The 14,068-nt window shown below is 49.8% G+C and overlaps 10 protein-coding genes across 10 annotated transcripts; 8 read left to right on the top strand and 2 right to left on the bottom strand.

Annotated features, from left to right (window-relative positions):
• Positions 1-243: 243 nt before the first annotated feature.
• On the top strand, positions 244-1,539 carry VTN49DRAFT_4223 (uncharacterized protein; the record flags this gene model as incomplete). The annotated part of the gene is made up of 1 exon (XM_069412146.1): positions 244-1,539. One exon carries the CDS (start codon positions 244-246, stop codon positions 1,537-1,539), a length of 1,296 nt encoding a protein of 431 aa, XP_069267418.1.
• Positions 1,540-1,724: 185 nt separating this feature from the next.
• VTN49DRAFT_4222 (uncharacterized protein) lies at positions 1,725-2,445 on the top strand (the record flags this gene model as incomplete). Its single annotated transcript, XM_069412145.1, has 2 exons — positions 1,725-1,775; positions 1,834-2,445. The coding sequence occupies 2 exons, from the start codon at positions 1,725-1,727 to the stop codon at positions 2,443-2,445; spliced, it is 663 nt and encodes a 220-aa protein (XP_069267417.1).
• Positions 2,446-2,528: 83 nt separating this feature from the next.
• Positions 2,529-4,098, bottom strand: VTN49DRAFT_4221 (uncharacterized protein; the record flags this gene model as incomplete). The annotated part of the gene is made up of 2 exons (XM_069412144.1): positions 2,529-3,932; positions 3,994-4,098. 2 exons carry the CDS (start codon positions 4,096-4,098, stop codon positions 2,529-2,531), a joined length of 1,509 nt encoding a protein of 502 aa, XP_069267416.1.
• Positions 4,099-4,503: 405 nt separating this feature from the next.
• Positions 4,504-6,120, top strand: VTN49DRAFT_4220 (uncharacterized protein; the record flags this gene model as incomplete). Its single annotated transcript, XM_069412143.1, has 1 exon — positions 4,504-6,120. The coding sequence occupies one exon, from the start codon at positions 4,504-4,506 to the stop codon at positions 6,118-6,120; it is 1,617 nt and encodes a 538-aa protein (XP_069267415.1).
• Positions 6,121-7,407: 1,287 nt separating this feature from the next.
• Positions 7,408-7,696, top strand: VTN49DRAFT_4219 (uncharacterized protein; the record flags this gene model as incomplete). The annotated part of the gene is made up of 2 exons (XM_069412141.1): positions 7,408-7,437; positions 7,514-7,696. The coding sequence occupies 2 exons, from the start codon at positions 7,408-7,410 to the stop codon at positions 7,694-7,696; spliced, it is 213 nt and encodes a 70-aa protein (XP_069267414.1).
• Positions 7,697-7,771: 75 nt separating this feature from the next.
• VTN49DRAFT_4218 (uncharacterized protein) lies at positions 7,772-8,272 on the top strand (the record flags this gene model as incomplete). Its single annotated transcript, XM_069412140.1, has 1 exon — positions 7,772-8,272. One exon carries the CDS (start codon positions 7,772-7,774, stop codon positions 8,270-8,272), a length of 501 nt encoding a protein of 166 aa, XP_069267413.1.
• A 213-nt stretch (positions 8,273-8,485) lies between these two features.
• Positions 8,486-9,671, top strand: VTN49DRAFT_4217 (uncharacterized protein; the record flags this gene model as incomplete). The annotated part of the gene is made up of 2 exons (XM_069412139.1): positions 8,486-8,715; positions 8,777-9,671. 2 exons carry the CDS (start codon positions 8,486-8,488, stop codon positions 9,669-9,671), a joined length of 1,125 nt encoding a protein of 374 aa, XP_069267412.1.
• A 614-nt stretch (positions 9,672-10,285) lies between these two features.
• VTN49DRAFT_4216 (uncharacterized protein) lies at positions 10,286-12,148 on the top strand (the record flags this gene model as incomplete). The annotated part of the gene is made up of 8 exons (XM_069412138.1): positions 10,286-10,585; positions 10,672-10,726; positions 10,782-10,883; positions 10,938-10,952; positions 11,004-11,061; positions 11,109-11,324; positions 11,375-11,805; positions 11,859-12,148. The coding sequence occupies 8 exons, from the start codon at positions 10,286-10,288 to the stop codon at positions 12,146-12,148; spliced, it is 1,467 nt and encodes a 488-aa protein (XP_069267411.1).
• Positions 12,149-12,864: 716 nt separating this feature from the next.
• Positions 12,865-13,645, top strand: VTN49DRAFT_4215 (uncharacterized protein; the record flags this gene model as incomplete). Its single annotated transcript, XM_069412137.1, has 2 exons — positions 12,865-13,278; positions 13,382-13,645. The coding sequence occupies 2 exons, from the start codon at positions 12,865-12,867 to the stop codon at positions 13,643-13,645; spliced, it is 678 nt and encodes a 225-aa protein (XP_069267410.1).
• A 6-nt stretch (positions 13,646-13,651) lies between these two features.
• VTN49DRAFT_4214 (uncharacterized protein) lies at positions 13,652-13,912 on the bottom strand (the record flags this gene model as incomplete). The annotated part of the gene is made up of 1 exon (XM_069412136.1): positions 13,652-13,912. The coding sequence occupies one exon, from the start codon at positions 13,910-13,912 to the stop codon at positions 13,652-13,654; it is 261 nt and encodes an 86-aa protein (XP_069267409.1).
• Between the last annotated feature and the right edge of the window lie 156 nt (positions 13,913-14,068).

Here is a 14,068-nt window from a genome sequence, read left to right as displayed (position 1 = left end):
CAGTGCCATGACATATAAGTACATGAAATGCGTCGTTGTCTCCAAAAGTAGCAACTAACATTTGTTTGAGCAGCCACATGGCTGACATAGGCGTAAATGCGCCGAAGGCCTAGGCATATAGCTCAGGTCAGGGGTGGTGGATACCAACGCATCTGCTACAGATCTCAGCTATGTCTACGAGTCTACAACCCTACAAAAAGAAGCCGATTACGACTGGAAACCTACGTGCTCACCAATACCAAGATGGGCTGGTTCTTCAAGTCAGAGTTTTTTGATTTCGAGTTCCTGCGTGTCATCGGCATGGCCCCTGTTCAGGGAGCCGAGGTTGGTGAATGTCTGGAAGCCGCAGCGCGTATCAAAGACGGGGACATCGACTGTTGGTACGATGTCTGGGCCGATCTGGCAACCCGAGCGCAGAAACTTGGAGAAGAGGCGCTCCAGGCAAATGACCGCGAAGCTGCGAAATGGGCTTTCTTTCGTTCATCCAACTACTGGCGTGCGAGTGAATTCTTCCTTCATTGCAACCCGTCTGATCCACGCATCACGCAAGCTTTCGGGAAGAGTGTATCGACTTTCAAAAGGGCGACTTCCCTGCTGGATGGCCCGGTGCTGAATATAAGCATTCCATATGAAGATATCCACCTTCCTGGATATCTCTTTGTCCCTCCCGCGCACAAGCGATTGGCTAGTGGCACTCCGTTGATCATTCATACGGGAGGATTCGACTCCATTGGAGAGGAGCTGTACTTCTATCTGGCATCCGGAGCTACTGAACGAGGGTACGCGGTCTTGACCTTTGATGGACCGGGTCAAGGGGCCGTTCTACGGTACAATCGCAAGCCTTGCCGACCGGACTGGGAGGCTGTCATTGGCAAAGTGCTCGACTATGTCGTTGACGTTCTACTACCTGGTCCCGCTGTGTCCTACAAAATCGATCCGAACAAAATTGCAATATTTGGTGCATCCATGGGCGGATATTTGGCTCTTCGAGGAGCTGCGGATTCTCGGATTCGAGCGTGTATCTCTTCCGACGGTTTCTACGACTTGTTTGACATCACCCGCAGCCGTATGCCATCCTGGTTCGTCAATGGCTGGACCAGCGGCTGGATCAGTGACGCGGCCGTCAATTGGGTTGTGGGACTTTTAGCGCGCCAGAATTTCCAGCTGGCATGGGAGTTTGGGCACGGCATGTGGGTGTTTGGGGTTGCGACACCTACAGACGTAATGCGCCAAATGCAGAACTACACCCTGCGGCTTTCGGATGGCAAGGAATTCCTCCGAAATATCGATGCGGCGGTTTTCGTGACTGGAGCTGGGGACACCATGTATTTTACGCCGGACATTAATGCGGAGCGGATCTTCGATAAGCTCCAGCACCTGCCAACAAACCGGAAAAAGCTGTGGGTGGCTCGCGGTGTTGGCCAAGGTGGCCTACAAGCAAAGATCGGTGCAATCGCCATCAACCAACAACATGTGTTTGCGTGGCTTGACGAGCAGTTCCAAATCCACCGAGAAGTGGAATTCGCCGAAATGAAATAACTGTGTTGTGTATTGTGATTGGGATAATTAAATTGAGTTTGCTGAGATATCATTAGAGAGACCTGCGGAAGTAAACGTAAACATATTTGTACTCCATTGCTCGTACCTTGACTGCGTTAACCAAGTGAGCCCCAGACCGGATCTCACCTTTCTCTTCTTGGCATCCGTGATCAACCCTAAGCATCATGGCCTTTGGAACACTATACACATACACTCCCAACGCAAGGATATTGAAGGTATTTATGATTTTTCGGTCGTTCTCCGTGTTCATAACAGATACTTACGCATGCGTAGATTCTGGCGGCAGCCCAGATCAATGGTCTCGAAATCAACCTTGCACCGGATTTCCAATTCGGCGTCACCAACCGCTCGACCGAGTTCCTCGCGAAATTTCCAATGGGCAAGGTTCCCAGCTTCGAGTCATCTGATGGAACCCTCCTTTTCGAATCCGATGCAATTGCGCAGTATGTCGCTGACTCCGGGCCGCATCGTGAGCAACTTCTTGGGCGCAATGCTCTTGAGCGCTCCTTGATCCGGCAGTGGATTTGCCTCGCCGACCATGAGGTCATGGAGCCAGTCATTGAATTAGCCATGTGGCGAGTAGGAATGGCAGCCTTCGACCCTAATGTTGAACAGCGACGCATGACGGCTCTACGCCGGGCACTGCAGTGCCTGGAAAATCATTTGTCAACCCGAAAGTGGCTCGTTACCGAAGACAAAGTGACCCTTGCAGATTTGTCCCTTGCGAGCGCTCTGTATTGGGGATTCATGCAAATAATTGACACAAAGATGCGGGAAGAATTTCCCTCTGTGACTCGTTGGTATCGTGAGGTCATTGCCCAGGAGGAAATCCGCAGTGTTTTTGCCGATGCAACTTTCATTAGTGAGAGACGGGATCATCCTTAGGCTGTATCTTAATGTATAGATTCAATGCAACAAAATTCTGATACAAACGAGCTACAGTTCGAATGCTAACAGCATACCTAACTTTAACTCTCATTTTTGCGCTCTCGCTCACAGATCTTCACCATATACTTTCCTGCACTGGGCTGCAGTGCCACACGAAACACCGTTGATTCATCCTGGCCCGGCACATACTTCAGGGTGAACCTCCTCAAGAGTGCAACTATGCTGAGATGCATCTCTTGTAAGGCGAAATGCTTTCCAATGCACACCCGACTGCCCGCTGAGAATGGATAGAAGGGTAGATCTCCACGTTTAGAACCAGTATCTGGATCTAGCCAGCGTTCTGGCAGAAATTCATGCGGCTGAGGCCAAATAGATGGATCCAGATGCAAGGTTGCGGTTGTAGGAAATACGGTTGTGCCTTTGGGAACGCGATATCCTAACAATGTCACATCTTGAGGGGCCTCCCGCGGACTGCCACTTGCCATCGCCGCATACAGCCGCATCGTCTCGTCAATGCAAGCCTGTAGATACGGCATATGAATTGCTTTCTCAGCCGTGGCTTCCTCCGTTGGGTCGGGGTAAGACCTATCGATCTCCTCATGCAGCAACGCCAGCTTGTCCTGATGCTTTGCAAGAAGCATTAGCATAAAGATCTCGGTGTTGGCGGTGGTTTCACTGCCGGCAGTCAATAGAACCACCACTTCGTCTTGGAGATCTGATGTCCGAAACGGTGAGTTGGGACTATCGTCGACTGCCTCCACGAGTTTCTGAAGCAAGTCATGTTTCTGCTCTGTTTTCATGATTTGTCGTCGCCGGTCGACAATAGCCCTTGTAAAATCGTCGATGTAAGGGTCGCGGATAGGGAAGCCGGGCAGTCCCTTAAGCCATGGCACAAATTGATAGATTCCGGAAAGCAACAAACTATATTCGATTTTTTTGGGTAGAGGATGGCTCCCTTGCTCAACAACGTGAAAAGACTCTCCAAAGGTGGTCGCGCCAATGATATCAACCGCGAGCGCTCGCATGAGACGGTAGATGTCCACAGTTGCCTCTCCCCCGTTTTGCGTGCAGGCGTTGTGCAACTGATCGATCGCTACGCGAATGCAATCACGCATGATTGGCTCCATTCCGCGTATGTATCGAATCCCGAAGCCGGATGAGAGGAGCCGCTTGCGCACTGCATACGCCTTCTTGTCTGTGAATGCCACTAATGTGGGCCGTTTGGGATCCTGGCGAAAATTGCCATAAATGGCATTGGATTTGGGCCAGTCTTCCGAGATGAGGATACGCCGGACGACTTGCGGGTCGGAGACGGCAATCATATTCGGCGCGAGAACCACAATGGGACCATATTGCTTGTGCAAATCTTGCATTTTCTGGTGGCTCTTGCCTTTCGTGATGGCAAAGACTAGTGGCCATGGAGACAATTTGTGCAGTCGTGAACCAGGAATACAATTTAAGGGAGAGAGGGCGGCTCGAAGAATCTGTGAATATGCTGGGGTTAGGGACAAATTTCCGCTTAATTTGGCGGTCAGTTCATCTCACCTGCCAGAGTCGAGGGACCAGAAACAGAATTAATCCCGCCAGGGTCAGACTGCGAAGCAGCCCTGCCAATGACATGGATTGAATATCGGCGACGACCGCCGCCATTGTGGTTGGAAGTAGTGCTGTATTGCTCGAAATCAACGAAATCTTAACCCAACAGAAAATGAAACTGAGAAGTCCTGCAACGCTCTTAGGCCATATTTCACCCGAACTTAAGGCCGTGCACTCCTTAATTATTCCTGAGTGTTTATCGCGTCACTTGCGAATTGGTATGCCTATATCCTGTTAGCCACCTAGGTCTGTTGGTCGCCTAGATCTGTTGCTTGTCCCCAGTCTTCCCTACAGCCAAAATCCACCGAAAATGCTCCGGCATGGCACCACTCTCAACACACTGCCAAACTTCAAAGCCCTCTTTGTTTCCTATTACAACTCTTCGTCTTCAAAAGTGTATTATTATTCTCGAGGCAATAAGAATATTCAAGACTGGTCTCAGTAACACATGATCTCGACATGGCTGACCGAAATTCGGACACAAAATCCCCACAAAAAAAATGGCGATTTGCGCTTGTCTTTAGCGCGTTGTGCTTGACTACATTACTCGCGGCTTTGGACACGTCCATAATATCGACAGCACTACCTACGATTGCAGCGGATCTCAACTCCGAAACCCTATATGTTTGGACAATAAATTCGTACCTGCTCTCTTCGACAGCTTTGCAACCGCTCTTTGGCCAAGCAGCCAATATCTTCGGTCGGCGCAGTCTCACCTTGCTATCAGTCGCGCTGTTTGCTTTGGGTAGTGGTGTCGCGGGGGGCGCTAAGACGACGGCAGCATTGATAGGGGGACGAACAGTGCAGGGCATTGGTGGAGGCGGAATCCTCACTCTTGTTGAGATTGTGGTGTGCGACCTGGTTCCTCTCCGCGAACGAGGCAAGTATGTCGGTTTGATCGGATCGATGTGGGTGATTGGAGCTATAACGGGACCAATTTTGGGCGGTGCTTTCGCCCAGCATGTATCGTGGCGCTGGATTTTCTACATCAATCTGCCGTTGTCTGGAGCCGCCTTAGCTCTACTAATTCCATTCTTGCGGCTGCGCTATCGGCGAGAGGGTAATCTTCTCGACCGTCTGAAGCGCGTTGACTTCATCGGCAATACTATCCTTGTGCTGGCCGTTGTGGCTATCCTTCTCTCCCTGACCTGGGCAGGTACTGTCCACCCATGGTCTTCTTGGCGCACGCTTGTTCCCCTGATTTTGGGATTTGTTGGCCTGCTTGGATTCCTTCTTTATGAGGCAACTCCTTTTGTCAAAGAGCCTACAATGCCCATGCGGCTCTTCACTAACCGAACATCCGCCACCACCTTTGTCCTCAGCTTTTTGCATGGCACTATCCTCTACTGGGTCTGTTTTTTCTTGCCTATATATTTCCAAGCTGTGCTGAATGCGTCTCCGACTCGGTCTGGGATCATGCTGTTTCCCATTGCCACAACATCTGGTCCTTTTGGCGTGCTGGCGGGAGTTCTCATTTCAGTAACCGGCCACTACCGTGCCTTTCATTATCTCGGCTTTGGACTGATGACGATTGGGTGCGGCTTGTTCTCCTTGTTAGACGAGAAGTCCTCGACTGGTGAGTGGGTAGGGTTCCAGGTTTTGTTTGGCGTGGGTGCCGGTTTCATCTTCACGAGTTGCCTCCCTGCCATTCTCGCGGCGCTGCCTGAGAGCGAAGTGGCCACGGCCACGGCGACCTGGACGTTCTTGCGCAGCTTTGGCTCTATCTGGGGCACAGCAATTCCGGCCGCTATCTTCAATTCCAGGGTGAACGATCTCTTACATACAATACCAGATGCCGCTACACGTTCTTTGCTAGCTAATGGTGGTGCCTATCAAGGTGCCACGAAAGAGTTCCTAGCTCCGTATCGTCAGTCCACTTACTGGCCAGCAATTCTCCATGTTTATCTGGAGGGCTTGAAAACGGTGTGGTATGTCTCTATTGCGTTTGCCGGGATTGGTGTCCCTTTATGCTTTCTAGTCAAAGGACTGCATCTTCGTGAGGAGTTGAACACAGAATTTGGTCTCGAAACCGAACGGAAGACGCGAAAGGAGGTTGCTGCAGAAGCCTCTCCCTGACGTCTCACTTTTGAGGGTCATGGTTTGCATATGTGTGTGATTCGAGCGAAGAAGTTCTGAAAGCATCCGGCAGCGCTCTTTTTTTTATTTGAGAGCTTATGGATGGGTTCTAACTCATACGGAACACATTTGATGGTCTATTTACTTGTAATAATTGACAGAATTCTAAGTGCTTAACAATCACAAAACATGCAAAATAAAATTTCTATAATCTTCGTGATTCAATGTTCTGACAGAGAAATTCCTGCGAGTACTCCGTAATGCATTTTGCTAAATTTAACTGCATTGGGCTCCTTGGCCATTAAGGCCTTATGATGCTCTTTGGCGCATAGCATAACTCAAGAGTGTCTTTCAAGAAGAACATCAACAATATCCTAATCTAGCCAGCATGAGTATCCCGTGGCAGTAGTAAGAAGATGAGATGCGGATTTCTGTCTATCGTCGGGCAATCGACGGAAATGCGAAGCGGCTGTTAGGGTTCCACTCGCACGTGACTTGTTTGATGGAAAATTCTTGGGACCAGCCAAGAGTCTGGATATCAAATCCCCCATTCCCCAGACATCACACTTGGCGACGGCAAGGCGCACGGTGCTATGGTTCCAGGCCCGCAGTCTGGACCACATGGCGGGGTGACCCATGGCCGCGAGTCCGCGGCTGGATCATGCCACCAGGGAGGCTATGAATTACATGCCTGACTCGAGAGCACGGAAGCCGAAAATCCGGCCCTTGACGTCCATCCTGAATCCAGACCATGCATGAGGTCAATTCGGCATGTCGAAGCCGCAAACGAAATTTAAAAGAACACGCCAATTGAGTGCGGCTGTTGATTCAGGAGTAACATGTGGCAACGGGAACTTGTCCAATCACTGCTACGCTTCCTGTGAGTGTGCCTACGGATAGTCTACGAGTAGGCCCAAGTATGTCATTGTCAGGACGAGGAAATTCAAGCATTTCCTCGCTAACCTTTAAAAACGAAACCCTCCGAGCTGAGATATTCTCCACAAAATTCGGAATTTTCTTGCAATAACCTCATCGATCAGCTACTTCGCGTACTCCTTTCACGTATTTTCCAGCAACAAGGACGGGTTAGCTGGCGAACAAGCGGCCGTCAGGCTCGGCGCGCAGGCTCTCATGAATCGGTGAAAAGAGACCGCTGTAGGCCTACCCCACTTCGGAAGGAAGATCCCCCGATAAGCTCCCGAGGTTAAACCGCCCAGGTACCCACCCAGCTCTCTTTGATCAGAGCAGCTCAACAACCAAACTGGACGGTCGTTATCAAATAATCAGATGATCGAAAACGTATCATGGCATTATAAAGTGAGGACCAAAGTGCTTGTGCAGTCGTTCGGATGATAAATGCATGAACTGTCATCCTAAGAACCTGATTTAACAGCCGAAGATCAGTTGTTGCTTTGTTGCCTATCCAGGAAAACCAACAAAAAGGAACGTTGGGTGGTTCGATCTCCACTTTCGGCGGGTTTTCATTCGACACCTCGAGACTCGTTCACCACGAGACATATCCAACGTGAAGCTTCTTTTTCCACGTCTCCTTAATTTGCACTCCGCAGGACTTTAATCCAAAGGGCTCGACATTATCCTACGGGCTCGATTGCGGTCTTGGAATTAGGCAGCATCGATACGAACGATCAACATGGCGTCGGGACTTTTCTTTGACCCCTTGAAGCTTCTACGCGTCGCGCCCTTGGTCACCACCACCTCTTCGCTAATGTACGCTTGGGACGAGCACTGGTTCCTTTCCGGCTTCCTGCGGCCCGAAATCAAGCACCACAGCGATGCAATGCTTCCCCGTTATTTCCGCCGCTTCTTTGAGCAAGGAGTTTTGATCATCGCAGGCCTCAACACCATCACTCTGAGCTCGTCCATCGCAAATTTGTTGATCGATAGGCCGGTGCTGAACAAACTCGGCTCGAGTCGTTGGTACTGGGCAGGGCTAGGCTTCACCGCATTGCATTTCGCGTTTGTGCCACTAATTGCCTATCCCATCCGGGATATCATGGAAGATCGCTCCAAGGGACAAAGCACCAAAGACTTGGTCCGCTGGCTCGACATCCACCGGATTCGTGTCCTCGTTGCTGACCTGCCCGGCTGGGCCAGCTTCCTCGCGGCTGTTTTGACGACTTTCCGGCTGTGATTTGGACACTTTTGGGAAGGATTCAGTGGCTCTGGGGTTTCTACGCCCCCCGGTCGGCAATTGAGCCGACCTGAGATGTTAGATTTGGCGAGATAGTTGTAATCCACCGAATGTTATATATATAATCAATAGAGGTCTACCATCTCTGATATCATTTAGATCTTTTGTCTTTCTACAGCTTATCCAATCATCGGACATCTGAACCCATCCATCATGGCGGCTCAAACTCAATCGAACTCTAGTAACAACGATCTTGGTCATTCCACGTTCCTGGAGAATGATGTTCCCATGCAAGGTGATGGGTACTACAATTCGCATTCGGCGCTCCAGGCTGCTGCTATGCACCGAGCGCTTTCATTGTTCGACACCATTTCAGTCAACACTACTCAGAAGTCCGACAAGTTTACTGTCGCCGAATATGGATGTGCCCAGGGAGCCAACTCGTCTGTATCCCTGATTTCTCTCTTCCTCCAGACTCCCTCACAGTTACTAAATAATCGACAGGCTCCTACCGATCGAACACATTCTCAAATTACGCCACTCTGGAGACGATGCGGAAACGGTCGAGAGCCACTTGATCTTCTCAGATCGCCCCGGCAATGATTTTAATACCCTCGTACAAACCATTGAGCAGGCAGAGTTTCTGAAGAAGCCGACGATCTTTACTTCTATGGTGGCCAAGAGCTTCTACGAACGCGTTGTTCCCAAGAATTCGGTTGACGTTGGATTCTCGCTGGCAACTCTACATCATTTGCAACAATCACCAGCATTTGTTTCCACGCAGAACGATGCAGAAAGGAGCCTGGAATTGAACCGACAACAGGCGCATCAAGATCTTGTTCGCTTCCTGACTCTCCGGTCCCAAGAACTGCGACGAGGTGGTACATTAATCCTCTCCTTCGTTAGTCGATCGTCGACAGGAACGCTCAATTACCCCAACCTGATCGATTCTTGCCGGCAAGCTCTGGTGCAAATGGTCATGGACAAGAAAATAACCCCGGAAGCTGCTGGTGCGTTCAGCGTCCCTACGTATGACCGGACGTTCGAGGACGTTCAAAAGTCTCTGGCCGAAATCAAGCATCTCTGGCAAATGGACGAACTGTTTGAAGCGGAAATTACGCATCCAGCGTACGAACAGCTACAGAAGGCGCAAGCAAGTGGCGCTGATCCTGAGACTACCAGCCGTTCTTATGCTGATACCGTGATCGACTGGATGATGGCCGTCATTGCGGGATACTTTACGAAAGCGTTGCAGATAGCGGCGCCCCAACTCGATGGCAATGCTCGCCAGGAATTGTTAACGGAATGGATCAATCGAACCAAGGACGTGTTTCTGCAGAAGCACCGCGACAGTAAAGTGAGCTGTTGGTTCATCTTTGTCAAACTTATTCGTCTTTAGATTTATCAGAGATAGTTATCAGTCAATTTCTGGGCTGTTGCTGCTCCTTCATGTTCCTGTATGTTGACGCTAAGTCGAAGCTACTGCAACTCGAGCTGAAGGAGAAACCCATGATTACTTGGAATATGGATGGATATCTGGCAAGATCTACACTTCGTCTCTTCCAAAGAAAAAAAAAAAAAAAAAAATCAAGACAATGACAATGGCCAGCCATTAGCTACATTTTGTAGAATCATGCAACAATAAGTACGTTCTCGACTATGGCAGGCTGAAGCTATGGGAGGAAATAACCCTAACATTAAGTCAACTGAGCCCAAGAGTTGGTTTACGTCACCCCAAACTGACCACTTCAGAGTTTCCCGCCTTCGAGGAAAGCTTCCCGATAGACATGTGCCTAGATTGACTCAATTGAAACTGTAAGCTCTCCCAACAATAACCAACATCTTTTGCATGCACCGAAACCGCCGAAATGCGCCGAACCGCAGCCACGTAATCGTGTACCATGATCAGAGCTGGATATCAAAGCCAAAAAAAAAAAAAAAAAAAAAAAAGAACATTAGACACCATTTTGTTTGCGAGGACAGTTCCGTGCTCATTCGAATCAAGCAGCAATCATGACCAACAACGCGAACATCTCTTTCGATTCCTTCTGGAATATCATTGACGGTCAGCGACGGGGCTCGTCGTTTGTCAGCCATGGGACCAATCCGGCAACAGGAAAGCCCCTGTGGGATGTTCCTATCGCCACTGAGCAGGACGTAGATGAAGCTGTTCGTGCGGCACAGAAAGCTTTTCCAGGATGGTCAGCCACAGAGTACAGAACCCGTGTGCAATTGCTCAACCAGTTCGCCGATGCATTTTTGCAGTTTACTTCTGAGTTTACAGCGCTGCTCCAGGCGGAGACTGGTCGAACGGTAAGTGAGTCGCAGCTTCACACTGTGCCAGCTTGTTCCGTTCTTAGAATCGCTGGCCGAGCGAATATAGCTGACACCTATGTAAGAATGATGTCGCTCAAATTGAGACCCATATGTCTTCCTTTTGGCTGCGGCATCCTTGTGAGTGGGGGAATGAAGCGTATGTTTGCTGGAAGAGGCAAGCTAACAGACGTAGCGTCCCTGACTCTTCCTCATGAGGAAATACAGGACGAGGATAAGGAGGTGGTAATCAAATATGAGCCTCATGGAGTGGTAGCAGCCATCTGTCCATGGAACTGTAAGGCTTGACAATTTGGTTTTTGCGGAGTGTTCACTGACAACTGCTTTCCAGATCCTGTTATACTAGGTGAGATCGACATTGGTTAGAAGTAAGGTAGAAGCTAGCTAACCTGAATAGCGTTTGGCAAAATGGCACCGGCGCTGGCTGTCGGAAATTGTGTCATTGTCAAGCCTTCGTAAGGAAAATCTAACAATTTGGTAAAACAAACGCTGATTGCCGCAGACCCTTCACGCCATATACAACCCTGAAATTTGTTGAATTGGCGCAATCCATATTCCCACCCGGTGTTGTGCAAGCATTGGCAGACGATGGCCGGCTGGGACCACTGCTTGTTGATCATCCAGGCATCTCTCATATCTCATTCACGGGCTCTATCTCCACAGGGAAGAAAATCATGCAAGCAGCGGCGAAGACACTCAAGAAAGTGACACTGGAGCTGTAACTATCCCATTCCCTGTTAACTACTCCAACTAAGCTGACCAAATCAGGGGAGGAAATGATGCCGCCGTCGTCTTGCCTGATGTGGATATCGACAAAGTGGCTCCTCAAGTCGCCATGGGTGCATGGTGGAACACGGGTCAGTCATGCATTGCCATAAAACGCGTCTACATCCACGAATCCATCTATGAACGCTTCCTTCGAGCTCTTGTGGACTTCACTCGGTCTCAGGTCACAGTTGGAGGTCCTTCGAGTAATGGCGTCTCAGTCGTCGGTCCGATCCAAAACGAGATGCAGTACAGGAAATTGAAGAATTTGATCGAGAAATGCCGAAAAGAAGGACACAAGTTTGCCTTGGATCAACCGGATACAGCACAGGAGGAGCTGGCACGTCAATCCCTTGAGTCGGGATTCTTTCTCTGGCCGATGATTGTGGACAATCCTCCGAAGGATTCATCGTTAGTCACTGACGAGCAGTTTGGTAGGTTTCATATGGGATGTATCGGGGAGCATTTGCGCTAACAGTTCCATCAGGTCCTATCATTCCTTGTATACCATTTTCTGACACCGAATCCGTGCTTGCCGCAGTCAATTCCACTCCAACGGGGCTAAGTGCAAGCGTATGGAGCCAAGATGCGAAAACAGCACAGCGGTTAGCAGACAGCCTGGACGTAGGAACGGTCTTTATCAATGGACCTTCCCGTCCGGATCCTCGAATCCCATTCTCGGGACATAAGGAAAGTGGTATCGGGGTAGAGTATGGATTAATGGGCCTTATTGAATACTGCCAGGTAAAATCGGTCGTGAAGTACAAGGCAACTTGACAACTTGAGTCACTGCATGTGGTAATCCTGTACCTATCGCCTGCATCCAAGTTCACGATATGTTATGATTCGATGGCTATACGTATGTTTGTCATGCCGAAAGTTCAACTGCGGCATTGCATCAGTTCCATCCGCATCTCAAACGTATTCTTGTTGCACCTAAAGTCCGCTCCCTGCTATAGATGGTGTCTAGATGATGTAATTGTTTAGCGTCGGCCACTTAGCAGCAGCTCCCTTCAACGATGTTCTTCAATTCATTTTTGCTGATGACACAATGAACAATGTGATGCAGACTGTTACCTTCTCACTCGGCGGTCATCTGAATGAGTTTACCCCGCCATTGTGGCCATTGATCAGATTTTTTCCAAACGATTTTGCACCGAAGGTGCAAGAACAGTATCCTAACCCTAAACCTTTCACTCCGTCAATCTTAGCCTAGTGCGGACAGCGGAGTGCGGGGCACGCCAAACCCATCGATGACTAAGCCGCGGGGACCTTGAATGATTTTCATGTGCCAGTTGGATAACGTTATGATAATTTTTGAGGGCATTCTTCCTCATCATTCCAGCTATGTCTCGCTCTGAATGCGGGGAAGCAGACTAATCCATTTTACTCAGCGAGTCGGACTGCGGAGATAGTCTTCATGAAGTCAATTCCCCCTAAGCAACTGGCCTGAAAGACTAGCGAGAACGCGGCGACTCCCACCTGCTGTCGAAATGGAAGATCCAGTCCGATTGACGGTCCTGATCTCGGGCAATGGCAGCAATCTGCAGGCAGTGATCGACAAGATCCAATCTGGCGAGCTTGCGAATGCCAAAATTGTCCGCGTGCTCTCGAACCGTAAGGATGCCTTTGGACTGGAACGGGCAAAGCGGGCCAATATCCCAACCACATACCACAACCTCGTCAAGTACAAAAAACGTCACGCGCCTACACCGGAGGGAGTGCAGGCGGCCCGTGAGGAATATGACGCAGAGTTGGCACGATTGGTGCTGGAAGATGCACCGGAGCTGGTGGTCTGCCTGGGGTTCATGCATGTACTCTCGACCAAGTTCCTTCAACCGCTGGAAGATGCCAAAGTCAAAATCATCAATCTGCATCCTGCCCTGCCGGGAGCATTCAATGGCACTGTAAGTCAAGGCGCCGATTAAGTTCACGCGATTTCTTTTCCGTTGTTCTTTTGTTGGTTCACCATTGGCTGATGGCTTGTGCGCTATGCCCGCTGCGCTGTAGCATGCGATTGAACGCGCACATGCGGCCTGGAAGGCTGGGACCATCGATAAGACCGGTGTCATGATTCACCATGTGATTTCGGAGGTGGATATGGGGCAGCCTGTCCTAGTTCGAGAAATTCCGTTTGTGAAGGGAGAGGACGACGATTTGATGAGCTTCGAACAAAAGGTCCACCAAGTGGAATGGGGTGCAGTTGTCGAGGGCGTGGGCATTGTCGTCCAGGAGATCCTCCAGAACCGTGCTAAGGGATCTGGTGCTGCATGAAACCTATCACATTTTCATTCCCTTCCCGTGGGTTTCCTGCGGCCTGACCGCAAGGGGGGCATGCGTCAGCTGCACCCATGTTTCTACTTCCCACGTCAGATCGTCTCCAGTCTCCACTGGATCACTCCGGCATCGGCCAATGGCTCGTGCGGCCATCCAGGTATCCTGCCTTCGGTTGTCTATCAGGGTGAGGGAAACAAAATACGTAGTCAATAGAGATTTGCGTGTCCAACGCATCAGTTCCGTCGTGCTTCTGCCTGGGGCCATGTGCGGAGCGTTGTACTATCTCTAAGTCTACTAGTATGCGAGCTGTAGCTGTCCGTTGAAAGCTTCAAATCAAACTAGTAACTTTGATACCCTAGCGCTAGAGCATGCCAAGGTCATTTATGATTAAATCAACGGAAATAAGATCACTAGGCAAGT

This window comes from Thermomyces lanuginosus (assembly GCF_041956635.1).
Source record: "Thermomyces lanuginosus strain ATCC 200065 unplaced genomic scaffold VTN49scaffold_31, whole genome shotgun sequence".
NCBI lineage: Eukaryota > Fungi > Ascomycota > Eurotiomycetes > Eurotiales > Trichocomaceae > Thermomyces > Thermomyces lanuginosus.
Note: the sequence above shows the minus strand (reverse complement) of the source record. Positions and strands in the feature narration are given on the sequence as shown.